The following is a 20,581-nucleotide window of genomic DNA, read 5'->3' as shown; positions in this document are numbered from 1 at the left end:
CGAGTGAGCAGCTCCCAGCTGGGATGTTGCTGGTCTCAGGGCAGAGGGAAAAGGGAAACGGGGAACCAGGTACTGGCTCTTAAAGCTGCCACGTGGAAGAGACACGTGTCACCGGTGCCCACATTTTACTGGCAAAAACGAGGCATATGGTAACTCCTCAGCCCCCGATTCTCCCACTGAGAGGGAAACAGAATGTTTGGCGCCGAACGGCGAGGCGTGTTACAGCGGGGGCCTCACGGGGATAACGTGTCAAGTGCATCACACTGTCTGGCACACAGTGAGCGCTCAATTAACGGGGATCGTTCATTGCTACTGTGGTTATTAACCCATCTATCACTTATTTTGTTGAACGACGTGTGTAGGCATAAGGGTCTCAACCTCTGGTAACAGAGACACGGAGAAAAAGAGGCCCACACTTATATGCATCTTTGTACCCTCCGTTTGTACTTAAAAAAATTTTTTTTTTAATGTTTATTTATTTTTGAGAGAGAGAGAGAGAGAGAGCAGGGGAGGGGCAGAGACAGAGAGGGAGACACAGAATCCGAAGCAGGCTCCGGGCTCTCAGCTGTCAGCACAGAGCCCGACGCAGGGCTCGAACTCACGAGCTGTGAGATCATGACTTGAGCTGAAGTCAGAAGCTCCACCGACTGAGCCACCCACTCGCTCCCCCCCCTTTTTTTAGTGTTTATTTTTGAGAGAGAGAGAGAGAGACAGAGTCTGAGGGGGGGAAGGGCAGAGAGAGAGACACAGCCTCTGTCTCTACTTTAGGCAGTTAGGTGAGAAGAGGGAGGGACCCTGGCCCCCAGTATCCCAGAAGAAAAAATGTTTCTGGTAAGTGTTAGAAACATGACCGGCAGTCTCTAAAATCCACTACCTACCTCGAGGAGCAAAGTTAAATGTATATATGTATACACACACACATTTTTCCGCGATAACGCACAACGAATACGAAATATTTGTCAAGATGGAAGAGAAAGCTAAGAAAAAAATTGGGACCACTGAGAAAAGTCCCCAGTGTCGGGATCAGTAACGATGTGCTCACCCAGTGAGCTCCCGACTTTTGCACCATGATGATGACGACAGTGACGGTGACCACAGCTGATGTCCTGGAACACTTGCAGTGGGCAGCCAGGGTGCTAAGTCCCTTTGACAATCAGTTTCATTCCCTCAACAGCCCTACGCGGTAGAGTCTGTTATTTGAGGATGAAATGACTGAGGGACTAAGTCACTCGCCTCAGCTCACGTGACCCGTAGATGGGGGAGCTGGGATTTGAACCAGCTTCTTGTTCCTGAAGCCGTGCTCTTAGCCACTGTGGAGAGCCACCTCCGTGGAGAGCTTTGTAGAAAGACAGAGTCCCGGATGCGTCCTCAGGGAGGCTCGGGATGCGCCCAGGAAACTGTGTGGCCCGGCTGTGCCTGATTCAAGATGGCGGACGGCGGGGAGCCTTCTGACCCACCACGCGGTCTTGGGTCCCAGGGCCCCGCGGAGGGTGAAATGCCAGATAAGAGGTCTCTTTTCCCTCGACCCTAGGGAACTTTCTGTCCTCTCTGCATCTCACTCGCTTTAGCTTTTCCAGTTCTTTCCTCTTGTTTTCTTGAGACCAGCTTTTGCTGAGATAAAATTCACATTCAGGCCACCCATGGAAGGGGTTACGATTCAGTGGTTTTTAGTATGTTCACAGAATTGTGCCGTTGTCACCACAATGAACCTGAAAACACTGTCGCTGCCACAAGAAACCCTGTACCCGTTAAGGGTCACTCCTCGTTCCTCCCTCCCCCCAGCCCTGGGGGGCCAATAGTTGGTTTTCTGTGTCTACGAATTTCCCTATTCCTGACGTTTTGTATAAATGGGGCCATACACTATGTGGTCTTTTATGATTGGCTTCATTAACTTATCATCACGTTTTCAAGATTTCTCCATGTTGTAACACGTGTCAGTCAGTGCTCCATTCCTTTGTATCGCTAAATAATATTCTGGTGTGTGGCCACCCCATATTTTACTTATCCATGGATAAGCAGGTGGACCTTTGTGTTGTTTCCACTCTGGGGCTATTATCTTTCTTCTTGGTTTATATATACACTTTTTTTTTTTTTATGTTTATTTTTGAGAGAGAGAGAGAGAGAGAGAGAGAGAGAGAGAGAGAGAGAGACAGCATGAGTGGGGAAGGGGCAGAGAGAGAGGGAGACAGAACGTGAAGCAGGCTCCAGGCTCTGAGCTGTCAGCACAGAGCCTGACGTGGGGCTCAGACCCATGAACTATGACATCATGACCTGAGCTGAAGTCAGACACTCAACCGACTGAGCCACCCAGGTGCCCCTCTGCTTGGTTTATAAAAAGAAGACGCCTTTCCAAGCCAATTTAATTTTCCTGTTAGCTTTTTGAGTTTACTATTAATTTGCATTATTCATGTTGGCTTTTTAAAAAATAAAGTTTATTCATTTATTTTTAGAGAGAGGGAGGGAGAGAATCCCAAGCAGGCTCCAAGTTGTCAGCACAGAACCCAATGCTGGGCTTGAACTCACAAACCATGAGATCATGACCTGAGCCGAAATCTAGAGTTGGAAGCTTAACCAACGGAGCCACCCTGACGCTCCTATTTTGGCGTTTTTGATCTGAGGTCGGAATTAAGAGTCAGGCTGAAACTGGGACAGAGGATCAGAACTTGGAGGAGAAGGGTCAGAGGCAGGAGTGGACCGAGGAGGTCAGAATCCAGAAGCCAAATACGGCTGTGTGGTCCGAGGTCAGATCCGGAGAACACTGGGCCGGACAGCCTGACATCAGAATTTGTGGGTCAGAAGTTAACGTTCAGGGACAGCGTTGTCTAACCTGGGGAGCCGAGATCATGAAAGTGAGGGGGGTCAGAGGTCAGGGGGATGGTCCAAAGTCAGAGAGTCAGAGGCTATGAAGCTGTAGGAAGAGGGAGTCGGCAGTCAGACACGGGTCAGACGCCAGAGGGTGGAGAAAGTCAGAGGTAGACAGTCAGCAGTCTTGATGGTAGGAGATTTCAGAGGTCGGGGGTTAGATACACGGGTCAGAAGTCAAGGCGATGGCAGGCAGCCGACTTGGTTTCAGGTCCGGCAGGGTTAGAAGTCAGATGGGAAAGGTGAGAGGTCTTGATGATGGGGAAGAGGGGCTCAGAGGTCAGGCTGAGCCCTCCTCCCCCCTCTCCCCCCCCCCCCCCCCCCACAGGCTGGCAGAGCCCCCTGAGCAGACCCCCGTGGGGGCGCTGACGCGGCCCGGACGCAGGGGCTGCTGCGGGAGGTGCCCCCCACGCCTGCGCCGCTGGCCCCAGTTCTGGGGGGCGCCGGTGACCGCCTTCATGGGCAACGTGGTCAGTTACCTCCTCTTCCTGCTGCTCTTCGCCCACGTGCTGCTCGTCGACTTCCGGCCCGAGCCGCCCGCCGCCCCGGAGCTGCTGCTCTACTTCTGGGCCTTCACCCTGCTCTGCGAGGAGTTCCGCCAGGGCCTGGGCGGCGGCTGGGGCAGCCTGGCCACCGGGGGGCCCGGCCCGGGGCCCCGCCGGGCCCCGCTGCGCCACCGGCTGCACCTCTACCTCGCGGACGCCTGGAACCAGTGCGACCTGGTGGCCCTCACCTGCTTCCTCCTCGGCGTGGGCTGCCGGTGAGTGTCCCCGTGACCTTGGGCCGCGGGCCCTCCCCGCTGGGCTGGAGCCGGCTCCGCTTTTTTCTTGAAAAGCAGGCAACCCCTTCTTGCTGGAAGGCACCCACCGCGGCAGCGCGGGCCCCCAGCAGTTTGCTCGCGTGCGGGAATCCGGCTTGAGGGACGTGGGGATCGGGGCAAGAACCGCACTGTGCTTGTTGCTGTTCTAGATCTGCGGGCTCTCGGGCTTTTCTCTAGTCCTCGAACCTGGCCCCCCAGCTGCAGCACCAGCTCGTGGACCGGAGTCCTCCCCCCAGACACCCGGCCGGGCGCGGACACCACCCTGGCCTCCTCCCCTCCTCTGTCCTCCTGCCCCCCCCCCCCCCCCCCCCCGCCTCCCTCTATCGGGTCCCCTCTCCCTCCCGCCCCCTCGCCCCAGCCTCCTGGACGCCCCTCTTCCCTCCAGTCCATCTCCCGTGGGGCCCACAAGGGTCTTTCTACTCCCAGAACTGACCCGTGGCTGCCCAGCACGCCTGCACTTGGCACTGGGAGCCCTGGACGGTCCTGGCGCGCCCACCTCTCCCAGCCTGCGCCCCCATTTCTTCCTCTTTTCGTCATCCGGGCTCCCGCCCCTCCAAGCAGTTCGCAGTTCCTTCCTCACAGCCACAGGGGCTTTGACCTTGATCCTAAATATTTTCAATCTGTGCAATTACAAAATTGGAATCAGAATTTGACCAGGACAGATGAGTTCTTATCAAGGAAGTGTTTTCCAGTTTCTTCAAACTTTCTCGGTCAGTTTTATATGCAGGGCAGTTAAACTAATTAATTTTCTTTTCTTTTTTTTTCTTCTTTCTTTCTTTCTTTTTTTTTTTAATGTTTATTTATTTTTGAGAGAGGGAGAGAGACAGCACGCACAAGCAGGGGAGGGAGACACAGAATCTGAAACGGGCTCCAGGCTCGAAGCTGTCAGCACAGAGCCAGAGGTGAGGCTTGAACTCAGGAACCCTGAGATCATGGCCTGAGCTGAAGTCGAGGCTTCACCGACTGAGCCACCCAAGCACTCCATATTGTTATTTTTATTTTCAGTTTCTGAAATTACTTCAACTTCATGAATTATTATTTGGGTTAAGTCGTACCACAGATATTGGGCTCATCATTTGTGTTATTGTCTGTATCGAATTTTGCCCAAACCTAGGTTCTGGGTTTGTGAATTTTACTTTGTGGCTTTGATTCATTCGTGTCCAGTTTTCCTGGGTCAAATTTTATAGATTCACATTTATATTTAAGTTTTTTTAATTAAAAAAAATTATTTGAGAGAGAGAGAGAGAGAGAGAGAGGGCAAGAGCGAGAGTAGGGGGAGGGGCAGAGAAAGAGAGAATCTTAAGTAGGCTCCTCGCTCAGTGCAGAGCCTGACTGGGGGTTTGATCCCATCACCCTCATGAGTTCAAGGCCCGCATCCGACTCTCTGCTGTCAGTGCAGTGCCCGCTTCGGATCCTCTGTCCCCTTGTCTCTCTCTGTCCCTCCCCCGCCCTCCAAAAATGTATAAACATTAAAAGAAAAAAAAATTGTCAGGAATTCACCTCAAATATTTCTGTTGCCAAGACTGGGCCGTATAATGTTAGTTCATTTCTTCCATGGTTTCCAGATCATACTGTGTGGTGCCCAGGGAAAGGGCAGGGGCATGTCAACACATCCTTGGGGACAAATTGTCGTGTCTTTGAGTCTCGCTGTTCCCCTTCCTCGAAACACTTTTCCCTCTTCTCCTTGGCCAAGCCAATGCCTCCGCTTCCTTTAGGCCTCAGTTTTGCTGCCTCCGTCTCTGGAAGGCTTCCTTTATCCTTGCCAGACTCCGGGTCCCTCCCGTGTGCCTCCCTCCTGTCCTGAGGTCACCCCAAATGGTGCTCTCAGTATGGCTTGTGCTGTCTTTCTCCTCACACAAGATTATAAATGCGACAGCATCTCCCAGCAACTTAAAATGTCTTTGAAATACAGTCTCTTATCAAAGAAATACAGAAAGATGTCCTCAGTGAACAGGATTAAACAAAAGAAAGGCACAGAACAGAAACCAACGTTATTCTTCAGTCTTTCCGAGAGTCCTCACTCTTCCATCCACGGTCGCCATCAAGAGTTTGGTGCACGTTCTGCCTGGTCTTTCTTTTGTTTTAATGTTGATTTATTGGGGTGCCTGGGTGGCTCAGTCGGTTGGGCGTCCGACTTCGGTTCGGGTCATGATCTCGCGGTCCATGAGTTCGAGCCCCGCATCGGGCTCTGGGCTGACAGCTCAGAGCCTGGAGCCTGTTTCGGATTCTGTGTCTCCCTCTCTCTCTGACTCTCCCCTGCTCATGCTCTGTCTCTCTCTGTCTCAAAAATAAATAAATTTTAAAAAAAATTAAAAAAAAATGTTGATTTATTTATTTTTGAGAGAGAGGGAGAGGGAGACAGAATCCCAAGCAGGCTCTGTGCTGTCAGCGCAGAGCCCACTGCGGGGCTCGAACTCACGACCCCTGAGATATGCCCTGAGCCGAAATCAAGAGTCGGATGCTTAACCGGCCGAGCCACCCAGGCGCCCCACATTCTGCCTGTTCTTTTTCTGTGCTTTTACATGGACAGAGACACATACGTTTACACACAAATGACATTATATTTTCGGTATTTTTCGCCAACTTTTTTTTTCCCTCTTCAGTATGTCTTGCCATCCTTTCCATGACCGAGTTTGCAGATATACCTTGGTCTTTGAACATGTGTCATCAGGTTCCAGAAGAAGGGGGTTTCAGCCGCCGTTGGCTACAGATTAGACAAGACCGACTTCTCCTGGCCAGAATGTATTGAATGAATGAGTTCTTTTCATAAGGCAGGGAGACTGAATTTCTAAACTGGAAGAGGTAGAAATCTGGCCGAAAGTCTTGCCACAAAGTCTCTTTCATTTTCTACTCAAGATAACAGGAAGTTCTAATCAGGTATTAGCTGATGAGGTTTCTTTCTTTTTCTTTTTTTTTTTTTTTTAAATAAAGTCCCAGGGGCGCCTGGGTGGCTCAGTTGGTTAAGCGACCAACTTTGGCTCAGGTCATGATCTCAGGTCATGATCAGGGGTTCGTGGGTTCGAACCCCACGTCAGGCTCTGTGCTGACAGCTCAGGGTCTGGAGCCTGCTTCGGATTCTGTGTCTCCCTCTCTCTCTGCCCCTCCCCCACTTGTGCTCTGTCTCTCTCTCTCTCTCTCTCTCTCTTTCAAAAATAAACATTAAAAAAAAATACATGTTCATTTATATTTGTTGATCTTTTACGTATGTGTATGGGTAGGTGCTCTCTGAACCCTTGTTATTGTTTTTATTTTTGTTTATTTATTTTGTTTATTTTGAGAGAGAGAGTGCGGGAGGGGCAGAGAGAGAGAGAGAGAGAGAGAGAGAGAGAGAGAATCCCAAGGAGGCTCTACACTGTCAGCCGACTTGAACTCAGGATCCATGAGATCGCCACCTGAGCCAAAGCCAAGAGTCAGACGCTTAACCAACTAAGCCACTCAAGTGACCCTGTTTTTTGTTTTTTTTTTAAATGTTTATTTTTGAAGGAGAGAGAGAGACAGAGTATGAGTGGGGGAGGGGCAGAGAGAGAAGGAGACACAGAATCCGAAGCGGGCTCCAGGCTCTGAGCTGTCAGCACAGAGCCCGATGTGGGGCTTGAACTCACAAACTGTGAGATCATGACCTGAGCCGAAGTCGGTCGCTCAACCAACTGAGCCACCCAGGCGCCCCTAAAGAATTTTTTTTAATCATTTATTTTTAAGAGAGAGAGTGGGGGAGGGGCAGAGAGAGAGGGGCGGGGAGACACAGAATCTGAAGAAGGCTCCAAGCTCCAGGCTGTCAGCACAGAGCCTAATGGGGGGCCCAAACCTACGAACCATGAGATCGTGACCTGAGCCCAAGTCGGATGCTTAACTGACTAAGCCACCCGGGTGCCCCTAAAGATTTTAAGTGATCACATCCGATAAGGGGCTCAAACTCACAACCCCAAGACCAAGAGTCCTATGCTCTACTGACTGAGCCAGCCAGGCACCACTAACTCTTGGATTTGTTCTCAATATCTTCCCACGGTCTGTAGCTTGTCTTTTCACTTTTGTATATTATTATTATTATTATTATTATTATTATTATTTTATTTTATTTTTTAAAGTAGGCTCCATACCCAACGTGGGGCTGGAACTTACGACCATGAGATCAGAAGTTGGATGCCCTTATCGACTCAGCCAGCCAGGCACCTCACTTTTGTATATTATCCTTTTTTTTTTTGTCATCATTATCTGTAAATTGCTTCCTTTCTCTGAATAGTTTCGCATTTTATTTATTTGTTTGTTTGTTTGTTTATTTATTGGCACAAGTGAGCGAGGGGCAGAGAGGAGAGAATCCCAGGAAGGGCAGAGGGAGAGAAAGAGAGAGAGGGAAGCAGCGTTCGAATTTTTACCCGAATTGGGGCTCCAGCTCGCCCAAAGTGGAGCTCGAGCTCCCTCGATGTGGGACTTGAACTCACGAACCATGAGATCATGACGTGAGCCAAAGTCAGATGCTGAACAACTGAGCCACCCCGGCGCCCCTTGTATATTATCCTAAACATTTTTTTACTCTTTAAGTTTTCATGTTGAAATACCCCGAGACTTACAACAAATGCTGCAGCAACAGTACAGAGAATTCCTCCACACCTTTCACCGGGATCCCCAAGTGTTAACATCTTGCATTACCCAAACCAGGAAATTCTTATTCAAATCCCTCCGTTGTCCCACTGATGTCCTTTTTCTGCTCCAGGAGCCAATCCAGTTCGCCAGTCCTTTGGCTCTTATGATCTTAACACCCTTGGACAGTCCAGACCAGTTACTGTGTACGATTTGGCTCTATTTGAGTTAGTCTCGGGTTCCCTCACGAGCGAATGTAGGCGATGCGTTTTTGGCAAACAGCGTTGCCCTTCACTGTCGGTCGTATTTATGTTACCTTTTGCTGCAAGGAAGTTTCACATGTCCAGGTTGTCAAATTAATCTGTCTTTTCCTTTAGTGTGATCTTATATATATCACTTGCATGAAAGGCTTCGCTCGTTATGTGACAGCTCATCCTCTGAAGCCCAGGAAGGAATTCTTCTATAGTTTTGTCAGATTTTATTTTATTTTAAAAAAAATTTTTTTAATGTTTTATTTATTTTTGAGACCGAGAGAGACAGAGCATGAGCAGGGGAGGGGCAGAGAGAGAGGGAGACACAGAATCCGAAGCAGGCTCCGAGCTGTCGCACAGAGCCGGACGCGGAGCTCGAACTCACGGACTGTGAGATCATGACCTGGGCTGAAGTCGGACGCTCAACCGACTGAGCCACCCAGGCGCCCCAGTTTTGTCAGATTTTAATGTGTTGCCTTTTACTCCGTTTTTAATCCATTCAGAGTTCAAGTACGTGATGCTGCAAGATAGGGATGTGATTCTTTATTTCCCCCATAGGATTGCTAAGGTTACTGGCCTTTGACCTTCCTCTGTGAATTGTGTGTTCTCTTTAACCACTCTCCCGTTAGGTCGTTTGTCTTCTGCTTACTGGTCTGCTGGAACTCTCTAGTGGGCCTCTTATAGGTTGGACAGGTATTCCGGCGGTTTTCCCAACTTGATTGTTACAGGGACCTCCCAAATTCTTGCCAAGGCCGTGGATTACGAAGCCGTTTTTAAGGGTGTGCGGGCGCCCCGCGCGGCTCAGCTTGGCCCTGTGAAACCTGGGTGAACCCCCGGGGAATCGGAGGGTCCCGGCTGCGGCCCCTCCCGAAGCCTGGTGTTGGTGACCCCTGCCGCGTCTCCTCGCACCCAGGCTGACCCCCGGCCTGTATGACCTGGGCCGCACTGTCCTCTGCCTCGACTTCATGGTCTTCACGCTGCGGCTGCTGCACATCTTCACGGTCAACAAACAACTGGGGCCCAAGATAGTCATCGTGAACAAGATGGTGAGGGGGGCGGGGCCAGGGGGCGGGGCCAGAGGAGGGAAGGGGCGGGGCAGGGAGGCTGGGAACCCGTGCACGGAGCAGAGTGGGGGTGGAGCTTCGGTCGCAGGGGGCGGGGCCAGACTGCGTCTCTTTTCCCGCCCCCCTCCCCCCGCACAGATGAAGGACGTGTTCTTCTTCCTCTTCTTCCTCGGTGTGTGGCTGGTTGCCTACGGGGTGGCCACGGAGGGGCTCCTTAGGCCCCGGGATCGTGACCTCCCGAATATCCTGCGCCGTGTTTTCTACCGGCCCTACCTGCAGATCTTTGGGCAGATCCCCCAGGAGGACATGGATGGTATGGATGATGAGAGGGCTTGACACCCTCCCTCGGGGCTCCCTACCAGTCCCCCTGTCTCTGGGTCTCTATACCCCTCTCTTTAAGTCTCTGCCTCGCTCTCCCTAGGTCTCTGAGTGGCCCCGTGCCCCCGGCTCCATCTCTATGGGATTCTGTCTCCCTCTCTCAGGGTCTCTGCCCCCCCACACCCCCCTGAATTTCTGTTTTTCTTCGGTCTCTGTCTCCCTGGCCCCACCTCTGAGTGTCTCCCTTTACAGTGGCCCTCATGGAGCATGTCAACTGCTCGTCGGAGCAGGGCTTCTGGGCACGCCCATTGGGGGCCCAGGCAGGCTCCTGCGTCTCGCTTTATGCCAACTGGCTGGTGATTCTCCTCCTCATCATTTTCCTGCTCGTGGCCAACATCCTGCTGCTGAATTTGCTCATCGCCATGTTCAGGTGAGGCCTGACTGTTCTCTGATCTGACCTCACCCAGCATGACCGTTGACCGCAGCGTGACCCTCAATCCCAGCTTGACCCTGTCCCCGGCATGATTGGTGATTCCAGCCTAAGCAATTCTGTTTTTAGTCCTTGAATTGACTCGGATCTAATGCTGGCTTGGGGGGCACCTGGGTGGCTCAGTCAGTTAAGCGTCTCTTGATTTGGGTTCAGGTCTCCCGGTTCATGAGTTGGAGCCTCGCATCGGGCTCTGTGCTGATAGAGAGGAGCCTGCTTGGGATTCTCTCTCTCCCTCTCTCTTTGCCCCTTCCCCCCGACTCTCTCTCTCTCAAAGTAAATGAATAACCTTAAAAAAAACCAACAACAGTGAAATACCAGTTCATATCATACCAACTAACTCGGATGGCTATAATTTTGTTTTTAAGTTTATTTTGAGAGAGAGAGAGCACAAGCAGGGGAGGGGAAGAGAGGGAGAGGGAGAGAGAGAAGCCCAAGTAGCCTCTGCTCTGTCAGCTTGGAACCATGTGATCATGACCTGGGCTGAAACCAAGAGTCTGATGCTGAACCGACTGAGCCACCCAGGTGCCCCTCACTCTGGTTTTGGTTTGCGTTGCCCTAATGACCAACGATGGGTAGCATCTTTCCATGTGCTTATTGTCCATTGCACTTCTTCTTTGGAGAAATGTCTGTTCAGGTCTTTTGCCTGTTTATAAACTGGGTTGTCTTTCTGTTGTTGAGTTGTAGCAATTCTTTATATATTTTGGATGTAAACTCCTATCAGATATGTGATATGTAAATAATTTCTCCTTTTCTGTTGGCTGTCTTTTCCTGTTCTTGACAATCCCGTTTAATGCACGAAAGCTTTAAATTTTATTAATTGTACTATTGGTGTCATATCTAAGGACTCATCAGTAAATCCAAGGTCATAAAGATTTACTCCTATGTTTTATAGTTTTAGCTCTTCTATTCAGGTTGTTGGTCTGTTTCAACTCGATTTTTGTACATGGTATGAGCCAGGGGTCCAACTTCATGCTTTTTGGCTTGCAGAAATCCAGTACTTCCAGGTCTGTGTTCAAGAGACTGTTTTTTCCCCATTGAGTGGACTTGTCACCCTTGTTAAAAATCATTTGGCCGGGGCGCCTGGGTGGCTCAGTCGGTTGAGCTTCCGACTTCGGCTCAGGTCATGACACAGAATCGGAAGCAGGCTCCAGGCTCTGAGCCGTCAGCACAGAGCCCCATGCGGGGCTCAAACCCACGAACTGCGAGATCACGACCTGAGCCAAAGTCGGACGCCTGACCGACTGAGCCACCCAGGCGCCCCTCAACATATCTCTTTTGAGGGGGAAGGGGACACAATTCAACTCCTAATGCTCATAGATGTATAGGTTTATTTCTGGACCCTTATTTCTATTCCATTGGTTGATATGTCTATCTAATGCCAGTACAACCACACTGTTTTGATTGTGTAGGAAATTTTGAAATTAGGAAGTGTGAGTCCTTCAACTTTGTTCTTTTTCAAGATTGTTTTGGCTACTCAGGGTCTCTTGCAATTCCCTATTCATTTGTGGATCGGCTTTTACTTTTCTGCAGAAAAGGCTGTTGGAATTTTTGTATGAATTGTGTTGAATCTGTAGATTGCTTTGGATAGTATTGGGATGTTAACAATAGTAAGTTTTTGTATTCACGAACACAGGTTGTCTTTCCATGTATTTAGATGTTCTTTTAAATATCTTTTAGTATTGTTTTGTAATTTTCAGTGTAGAAGTCTTTTGCCTTGGTTAAATTTATTCCTAGGTGTTTTATTCTTTTAGATTCTAGTATAAATGGAATTGCTTTCTAAATTTCCTTTTTGGATTGTTCATTGCAGGTGTATGGAAACACAGTTGATTTTTGGTTGGTGATCTTGTACCCTGCAACTTTGCTGAATTTGTTTGTTATTGTGATTCTCTGAGATTTTTTAGAAAATGTTTTATTTATTTATTTATTTATTTTTGAGAGAGGGCAAGTGGGGGAGGGGCAGAGAGAGGAGGACAGAGGATCTGAAGCAGGCTTTGTGCTGGCCGCAGAGAGCCTGATGTGGGGCTCCAGCTCACGAACTGCGAGATCCTGTCTTGACCCAAAGTCTGACGCTAAACCAACTGAGCCAACTAGGTGCCCCTCTGAGATTTTTGATATATAGGATCATGTCATCTGTGACTAGAAATAGTTTTACTTCATTTCCAATTTGGATGCGTTTTATTTCTTTTTCTTGTTTAATTGCTCTGGCTGGTACTTTCAGTACAATGATGAATAGCATGGTGAGACTGGGCATCCTTGTCTTATTCCTTATTTTAGCAGGAAGTTTTCAGTCTTTCTTCATTGAATATTTTGTAGGCTTTAGGTTTTTCATAATTATCCTTTACTATGTTGAGGAATTTTCCTTTCAGTCCTGTTCTAAGTGAAAAGGAAAAAAAAGATTTTTTTTTTATCACAAAAGGGTGTTGGATTTTGTCCTACGCCTTTTCTGTGTCTCTATGTCAGTTGAGATGATAATGTGAGATAATCATGGGTTTTTTGTTTTGTTTTGTTTTGTTTTTGCTCTATGAAGGCGGTGTGTTGTATTGATTTTTGTATGTTGAACCACCTTTGTATTACTGGGATAAATCACTTGGTCATGGTGTATAATCCTTTTAATATGCTGCTGAATTCAGTTTGCTAGTATTTTGTTGAGGGTATTTGCATGTATATTCATAAAAAATATTTATCTGTAATTTTGTTTTCTTGTGATCTCTTTATCTGGGTAACCTCATTGGCCTCATAGAATGAGTCAGGAACTGTTTTCTCTTAATTTTTTTGGAGAATTTGAGAAGAATTGGTGTTAATGCTTTCTTTCTTTCTTTCTTTCTTTCTTTCTTTCTTTCTTTCTTTCTTTCTTTCTTTCTTTTTTGACTGGTAAAATTCACCCATGAAAACATCTGGGCCTGGGCTTTGTTGTTGTTGGGACATTTTTTGGTGAGTGATTCAATCTCTTTACTTATTATAGGTCTTTTGAGGTTTTCTGTTTCTTCTTGAGTCAGTTTTGGTGATTTGTGTGTTTCTAGGACTTTGTCCCATTTATTTCATTTAGGTTATCTAATTTGTTGGCATACAATTGTGACAGTGTTCTCTTATAATCCTTTTTATCTCTGTAAGGTCGGTAGTAATGCCCTCATTTTCATTTTGATTATAGCTATTTGTGTTCAGCTGACTTTTTTTTTTTCTTTTCTTTTTTTTTTTTTTTTTTTTTTTTTGAGAGAGAGGAAGAGGGAGAGAGAGGGAGAGGGAGAGAGAGGCAGGCTGAGAGAATCCCAGGCAGGCTCCACGCTCAGCATGGAGCCTGACACAGGGTTTGATCTCACGACTGTGAGCCCCTGTGAGCCGAAATCAAGAGTTGGACTGCTAATTCATGACACCATCCCAACTTGACTCCTGACATCTGACCCTTGGCCCTCCTCACCCAGCTTCTAAGTGCATCCTGTAATACCTCTGACTTTATTGATTCCAATATCTGCCTGGTGCCTTGGACTTCAAACATATTGTTCAACATCTAACGTTGGTCTCTTGCTCGCTTTGACCTCTGGTAACCCTTGACCTCTCGTCCCCATAGCTACACCTTCGGCAAAGTACAGGGAAACAGCGACCTCTATTGGAAGGCGCAGCGCTACAGCCTCATCCGGGAATATCACTCTAGGCCTGCACTGGCCCCGCCCCTTATCGTCGTCTCGCACGTGCGCCTCCTCATCCGCCGACTACGCAGGCGCAGGGCCAGCTTGCCGTCCTCCCCGATCTTCGAACATTTTCGTGAGAGCGGGATTTGGTGAAAAACACAGGGGACGGGACCTGGAGAGAAAGAAGAGCATAGACAGGCGGGGGAAGGATACCCAGGTTCACTAGTGGGGCGGGTGTGCAATATTAGGGGGCGTGGCCTGGGAGGGCTCCCTCGGGATGCTTTGGGTAGGGAGGCGAGGTCGAGGACTCCATCCTTACTCTGCCCTCCAGGGGTCTACCTTTCGAAGGAAGCAGAGCGGAAGCTGTTGACATGGGAGTCGGTGCAGAAGGAGAATTTCCTGCTGGCACGCGCCCGGGACAAGCGTGAGAGCGACTCAGAGCGTCTGAAGCGCACTTCGCAAAAGTGAGGGCGGGGCGGGCCGGGGACTGGGCTTCCTGCTTCGGGGGCGGATCTTGTGACTTGGGTTGAGTGGAACCCGGGGCTGGGCTAGAGAAGAGCGGTGCTCCAGGTGGAGCCTGCGCGGGACACGGTCCTGGAACTTTGGGGAGGAAGGCGGGCCTCGGGGGGGGCGGGGGGGGGACGGGGCTTTCCGAGGGCGGGGCTGGTGGGCTGGTGGTACTGGCCTGATGCCCTAGGTTGTCCCGGGTTGCAGGGTGGACACGGCGTTGAAGCAGTTGAGACAGATCCGCGAGTATGAGCAGCGTCTCAAAGGGTTGGAACGGGAGGTGAGGACTTCCGGACGGGGCTGGGGGAGCATGGTCGGGGTGTGGGGTTTTGGTCTCGTTCCTTTACGTCCCTCCTGCTCCCAAGGTCCAGCACTGCAGCCGTGTCCTGGGCTGGGTGGCGGAAGCCCTGAGCCGCTCGGCATTGCTGCCCCCAGGGGGGCCACCGCCTCCAACCCCACCTGGGCCCAAAGGTCAGTGTTGTAGGGTCCACCTGTGTCTATCCCTAGCCTCTGTCACCACCGCCGTGCTTTCTGGGGCCTGTGTTCCTCGATGCCTGAGTGTTTTTCTCACTTTGCCGCCCTTCCTTTGGCCCTGGGTCATTCTCTCAGTCTCCTTTGGGCTTTTCGTCCTTCTTCTTCTTTTTTTTTTTTTTTTTTTTTTGCCGCTTTTCCTTTTTTTTTCTGTCCTCTCCATCCCCACCATCTGTTCTCTCTTCTCTCTCTCCCCCAGACTGACCCCTGCTGGCAGACTTCAAGGAGTAGGCCCATAGGGCGTTTTTACTCCCCAAGTCCCAGCTGGTCTTGGACCCTTGCACCTCCTGGCCTTGTCCTGGAGGTGGGCCCCATGCTCATGGAGGCCCACCTGGGCTTCTGTCAGGACCACCTCAGGGAGTGTCATCCGTTGGGACCACGGCAGGCCTGGTTCCCCACAGAACCAGTCCCAATCTAGAAGGATCGGCCTCTGGAACCCAGGCATTGACCTTCTGAAGGTCCTGCCACAGCCCACTGGGCAGAAGGCTGCAGGGTCCTTGGGCTGCAGGGACCACAGATCCTACTTGTAGCTCCCCACACTGGGGAAATAAAGCCATTTGAGAGGAGTAGAGTCTGCTGCTTGATTCTTGGGGAAATGATGAGTGTGTACCATTTGCTGGGCCAGGGCCGGGTTTGGGGTCATTGAGAAGTTTGTCGCTGTATTTTAGATAATTCCGGGTCTGTTCCCCCATCCCAGGCCCACTGTTGCTGTCTAACTTAGGCTCAGCATCTCTCTCTCTCTCTCTCTTTTAATGTTTATTTTTGAGAGAGAGAGAGAGTGCAAGCAGGGGAGAGGCAGATAGAGGATCTGAAGCGGGCTCTGTGCTGACAGCAGAGAGCCCATTGTGGGGGTTGAACTCACAAACCGTGAGGTCATGACCTGAGCCGAAATCGGACACTTAGCTGACTGAACCACCCAGGTGCCCCCAGGCCCAGCACATCTTGGCACTATTTTGTTGGTTTTCACTTTGGTGGGACAAAAACCCCCAACCATCTGCACCCCCTTAGTTTTTCCTTTCCAGTGGAAAAAGAACTCAGTGATAATAAGCAAATTATTTCCTGGAGAGGGGGTGGGTGGGTGCTGCATACATCTGCTTTGGCAAGAGGGGAACAGATGATGCAAATTTGAGAAGCTCACTGCAGAAACGTCTTTAAAGAGTCTAATTAGTGGGAAATTGCAGGCCACGCACACATGGAATTGAGGCAAATATGCGTCATTATACATGCAGTTTAACTAAACAACCCATAACAACCTAAACTGGTAATGACAAGACTGAACTGACAGCAGTTATTAAATAGCAAGAAAACCACCAACAACCATCGCATCCAAAAATCAAAACCAAAACATCCTTCCTCCAAATTGGAAGAATTCCAACTATCTGCCACCTTCGGGTGCAGAATAGCTTTGAAATACTGCCAAGTGTTGTGTGGCAACCAGATTTCTCCGGAAGATGCTGAATTCTCACTAGCCCAAGTAGTAATAATATAAACGATGGTGGCAATATTAATACAGCACTGTTTGAAATTTTTAAATTTTCTAATTGCTTATTGCTGGTCTGCAGAAATACTGCTGATTTCTTTTGTTCATTGATGTATTCTATGACTTTGCTAAATTCACTGTATAATTTTCGCAGGTTCTTTGGGATTTTCTTTTTTTCTTAATTTGTAAAAAAATTTAATTTTTTTAATGTTTATTTTAGAGAGGGAGAGAGAGAAAAAGTGAGTGAGCAGGGGAGGGGCAGAGAGAGAGGGAGACACAGAATCCGAAGCAGGCTCCAGGCTCTGAGCTGTCGGCACACAGCCCGATGGATGTGGGGCTCGAACTCACAAACCGGGAGATTATGACCTGAGTCGAAGTCAGACAAACGACTGAGCCACCAGACGCCCCCTATCCCCCCAAATTTTTTATTAGAGAGTGAGCACGAGCAGGGGAAGGGCACAGAGATTTTTTTTTTTTCAGTTTATTATTTATCCAGTTCCAGAAGTCTTCATCACTCCAAACAGGAACCTTGTACCCATGAAGAACTCCCCGCTCATTCTTTTCCCCAGCCCCCGGCAACCACCATTCTGCTATCGCTTAGATTTGCCTATCCTGGATATTTCATACAAATTGAATCAGAACATATGAGGTCCCCTGTGTTTGACTTGTTTCACTTAGCACAGTGTTTTCAAGGTTCATCGGTGTTGTATCAGAATTTCATGCCTTCCTGTGACTGAATCACATCCACGGTGTGGACATACCACTTTTGTCCATTCATCCGTTGATGGACATTTGGATGGTTTCTACTTTTTGACGATTGTGAATAATGCTGCTATGAACGTTCACGTACAAGGTTTTGTTTTTGTTTTGTTTTTTGAACAGTGTCTTCAGTTCCTTTGGGTGTGTGCCTAGAGTGGAATTGCTGATATTTCTATGTTTAACTTTTTGGGGAACTGCCAAGCTGATTTTCACGGTGGCTACATTTCACATTCCCACCAGCCATGCCTGAGGTTCCGATTTCTTCAGATCCACACTGACACTTGGGACTTTCCATTTTCTTTGGTCATGGATATTCTGGTGGGTGTGAAGTGGTATCTCATTGTGGGCTTGATTTGCGTTCCCCTGATGATTAATGGCGTTGACCTTCTTCACCTGCGCTTGTCGGCCCTTTGTGCATCTTTGGAAGGAATGACTGTTAGCCATGAGCTCCACCACTTTCGTGGCCTTGCCTGCCACCCAATCACAGTTAACTAGGAATAGGTGGGTTTTAAATGAAGACAAAAAGGAGGCCCCGTGACCCAAGTCATCACCTGAGGACTGTGTGGGCTCAGACATTTCGTAGTTTAGGAAAGACAAGTGGTTGGTCCTCAAGCCTCCAACAAGAGCCTTTTGCGGCTCTTGTATAGCTCACAGGTGGAGATTTTGCTGAAGCTCCTTGGTCCATGTTCCCCAAGGAGAAAAAACTGAATTCAACTGAGGAGGCACACTTGGGGGAAAGTGAGCTGAAGTGACTGTTGGGCAGGGGCCCTGGGGCCAGTTCAACGTGCTGTTATGGCTTCTACTAGTACATGTTTCTCCGGTCCGTACTGTGAATGTCCTGTTGTCAGGGGATTCTCCCGTCCAGAGACTGGAGCGCGTGCGGTCGTCTCCAGGGCGGTCTACAGAAATTGCAGGAATCCCAAAAGGAGAAAGGGGAATCCCGGTTTTCCTGTCCTCACGCCTGCCGCGGCCCTCAGGGAGGCCATTTCCCGGCACAACAGCGCCACCTGCTGACACAACCTCCACGAACGCACCTTTGAGGAAAAGGCGGCTGTTCCCGCTTTGCCGTGAAACACTCCTTGAAAGAGGAGGCCCCGCCCCTGGAGGCGTTGTGACTCTCTAGCCTTACGTCTGCGTTCTGGGGTGGGGTCAACTAACTGGTAATGTCCACTGGGGTGCGGCAGCCACCCAACCCCAAAGCCAACCCGGGAAGACAGACTGAAATGTAGAGTTAAGGTATTGGAAGAGACTTTCTCTTTTCCCTACCCTCCACAAGCATCTGGTATTATTGGAACGATTTCCTCACAAATCAGTGCAGAATATATTTCGGACTACCTTCCTCGCGTTCTCCTGGTCCACACACCTTAGGTAGGCGGTTTGGTCCCTGGATGTGCGTGTTTCCGGAGAGGCTTCACCTCTTCCAGGCTGTCTCCTGGATAATGGCTGAGGCTGAAGGGGTGGGGGAGTTACAAAGACTTATTCTGAAAATTAAGGATTCTGGTTCCTGACCATCCTTGGGTCATCTTTCTGCTGGACAGCCTGGTGGTTCCAACCCTCTGGATGACAGCCTAGCCCAAAGCGGGCCAACTAGGGAGTTCAAACTAAATTCTGGTTTAGCCACCAGCATTTTCTTGTTGGCCTGACATGGCCCTAGATCAGAGGTTGGCAAACTACGGCCTGTTATCTCTGGCCCTTGAGCTAGGACTGATTTTTTTTTTTAACCTTTTTAAAAGTTATAAAAAAAAAAACACAAAGAATGTACAATAGAGGCCATACGTCCTGCAAAGCCAAAAATATTTATTATCTGGTCCTTTATAGGAAAGGTTTGCCGACTCCCGTCTGAGCTGCAGCTACTTGCCGATGCCACGCATGTGGCTTAACTTAGCCAACGTATGGTCACCCAAATCCAGGTTAAAACAACCCCCCTCGCCCCTGCTGCAAGACCTCTTCCACCACAGCCGTTGCAGACGGGCCGGAGGCTCCCACTCCACTTTCACCAAGATCGCCAACCGCCGTGCCTCCCCCCCCCCCCCACCCCCGGCACACAGGTCACCTCAAATGTCCTCGTTTTCGCCTCCATGCTTGTGGAAGCACCCACCTCAGACTGGGGAAGGTAGGTCAAGAAGTGGTTAACCTGGTATGGAAATGAACAAGAAAAGGTTCCCAGACTAGAAACCCGAGGACCTCAATTCTATTTGCACCTGAGTCGCTGACTGGTTACTTGATCTCAGAGCAGCTGTTTCTCTTCTCTGAGCCTCCTGCAGTTTCCACTCCCTGGAAGGAGAGGTGCGTGAAGGAGCCCAGCAAAGCGCCCGTCTGTTGCCTTGTCTAAGTGCTAACAGAGGCCTGGGGGCTTCTGAGGTCCCAGAGGACCTGGGACGGCGTCCTCCATGCGGGGACTTCTCACCCCACAACCTCGCACAAAAAAAACACCTTCTTGCCAGAGCCCTACGTGGGTGAAGATGCATCATCTACACTGGCTTTTATCTTACCCCGCCGGACTCTTGGCATACCTGGCCTGGGGTGGCCGGCCCTGGCCCGGAGAGGGGAAGAGACTCGGAGAGGGTGAGAGAGGGTACGGGGACCAGGGCCTCTCCACCCAGCTCGTTTCCTGGGCCATGTCATCCCAGACCCAGGGTCCCTAGAGAGCAAGGGAGGAGGCAGGAAGGCAGGAGGGGTGAGTCTTAGACACAAGGAAGGGCCTGTGAGCTTCTGCCTCTGCCTTTTCCGGGGCTCTTCAAATCAGGTTGTAGAAGCCATTTACACTGGAGATGCAGGAGGAAAAATTTAGATTTTTTTCAACCAAAATAAGCAAGACAAAGCTTTGCCAATATTAAGTATGTAGAATGACAGCAGGTCACAAGTAGATTTCTTACATATGTTGGGAATATTTTCTCAAAAGGTTGTCATGGATAGGGGAGTGTGATGAAGAATGTTTAGAGGCCTCTGAGGTAAATAGAAGGTATGAATGGGCAGGCAGGCACTTGGGAGGTGATTGGGAACCAGAGAGGGTGGTGATGGGACCTTGATGCCCAAGGTCATGACCTCTGGGGATGGGGAGTTACCCAGGAAGTCCCTAAGAGGTGTGGCTTCTAGAAGGTGCCTCCCCCCACCCCCCAGGTGCCTTCACTCCATCTGATATTCAAAGAGGTAGGGTGGTGCCACTTATCCCCGCAGACAAACCTAGTAAGCTCTGTGTTCTTTCTCTAAGACTTCTGGGTCCTGAGCCCACAGAATCCAGGTGACCTCCCTCCCAGCGCCCAAGTGGGTGACCGACCACCCCACGTGAGAACAA

At 49.7% G+C, this 20,581-nt stretch overlaps 1 protein-coding gene across 2 annotated transcripts in view; it reads left to right on the top strand.

Annotated features, from left to right (window-relative positions):
* The window catches only part of TRPM4 (transient receptor potential cation channel subfamily M member 4), a 41,366-nt gene extending 25,753 nt beyond the window's left edge, over positions 1-15,613 (top strand). For both annotated transcript variants that reach the window (XM_058709260.1, XM_058709259.1), the window contains 9 exons: positions 3,191-3,622; positions 9,425-9,557; positions 9,714-9,888; positions 10,146-10,323; positions 13,949-14,142; positions 14,341-14,473; positions 14,724-14,796; positions 14,882-14,987; positions 15,247-15,613. In XM_058709260.1, the coding sequence (XP_058565243.1) occupies positions 3,191-3,622; positions 9,425-9,557; positions 9,714-9,888; positions 10,146-10,323; positions 13,949-14,142; positions 14,341-14,473; positions 14,724-14,796; positions 14,882-14,987; positions 15,247-15,251 (1,429 nt within the window). In that variant the 3' untranslated portion in view covers positions 15,252-15,613. The remainder of the gene's footprint in view (positions 1-3,190; positions 3,623-9,424; positions 9,558-9,713; positions 9,889-10,145; positions 10,324-13,948; positions 14,143-14,340; positions 14,474-14,723; positions 14,797-14,881; positions 14,988-15,246) is intronic.
* Positions 15,614-20,581: the final 4,968 nt, after the last annotated feature.

This window comes from Neofelis nebulosa, chromosome 17 (assembly GCF_028018385.1).
Source record: "Neofelis nebulosa isolate mNeoNeb1 chromosome 17, mNeoNeb1.pri, whole genome shotgun sequence".
In the NCBI taxonomy this organism is placed as follows: domain Eukaryota; kingdom Metazoa; phylum Chordata; class Mammalia; order Carnivora; family Felidae; genus Neofelis; species Neofelis nebulosa.
This window is presented reverse-complemented; position numbering and strand designations above follow the sequence as displayed.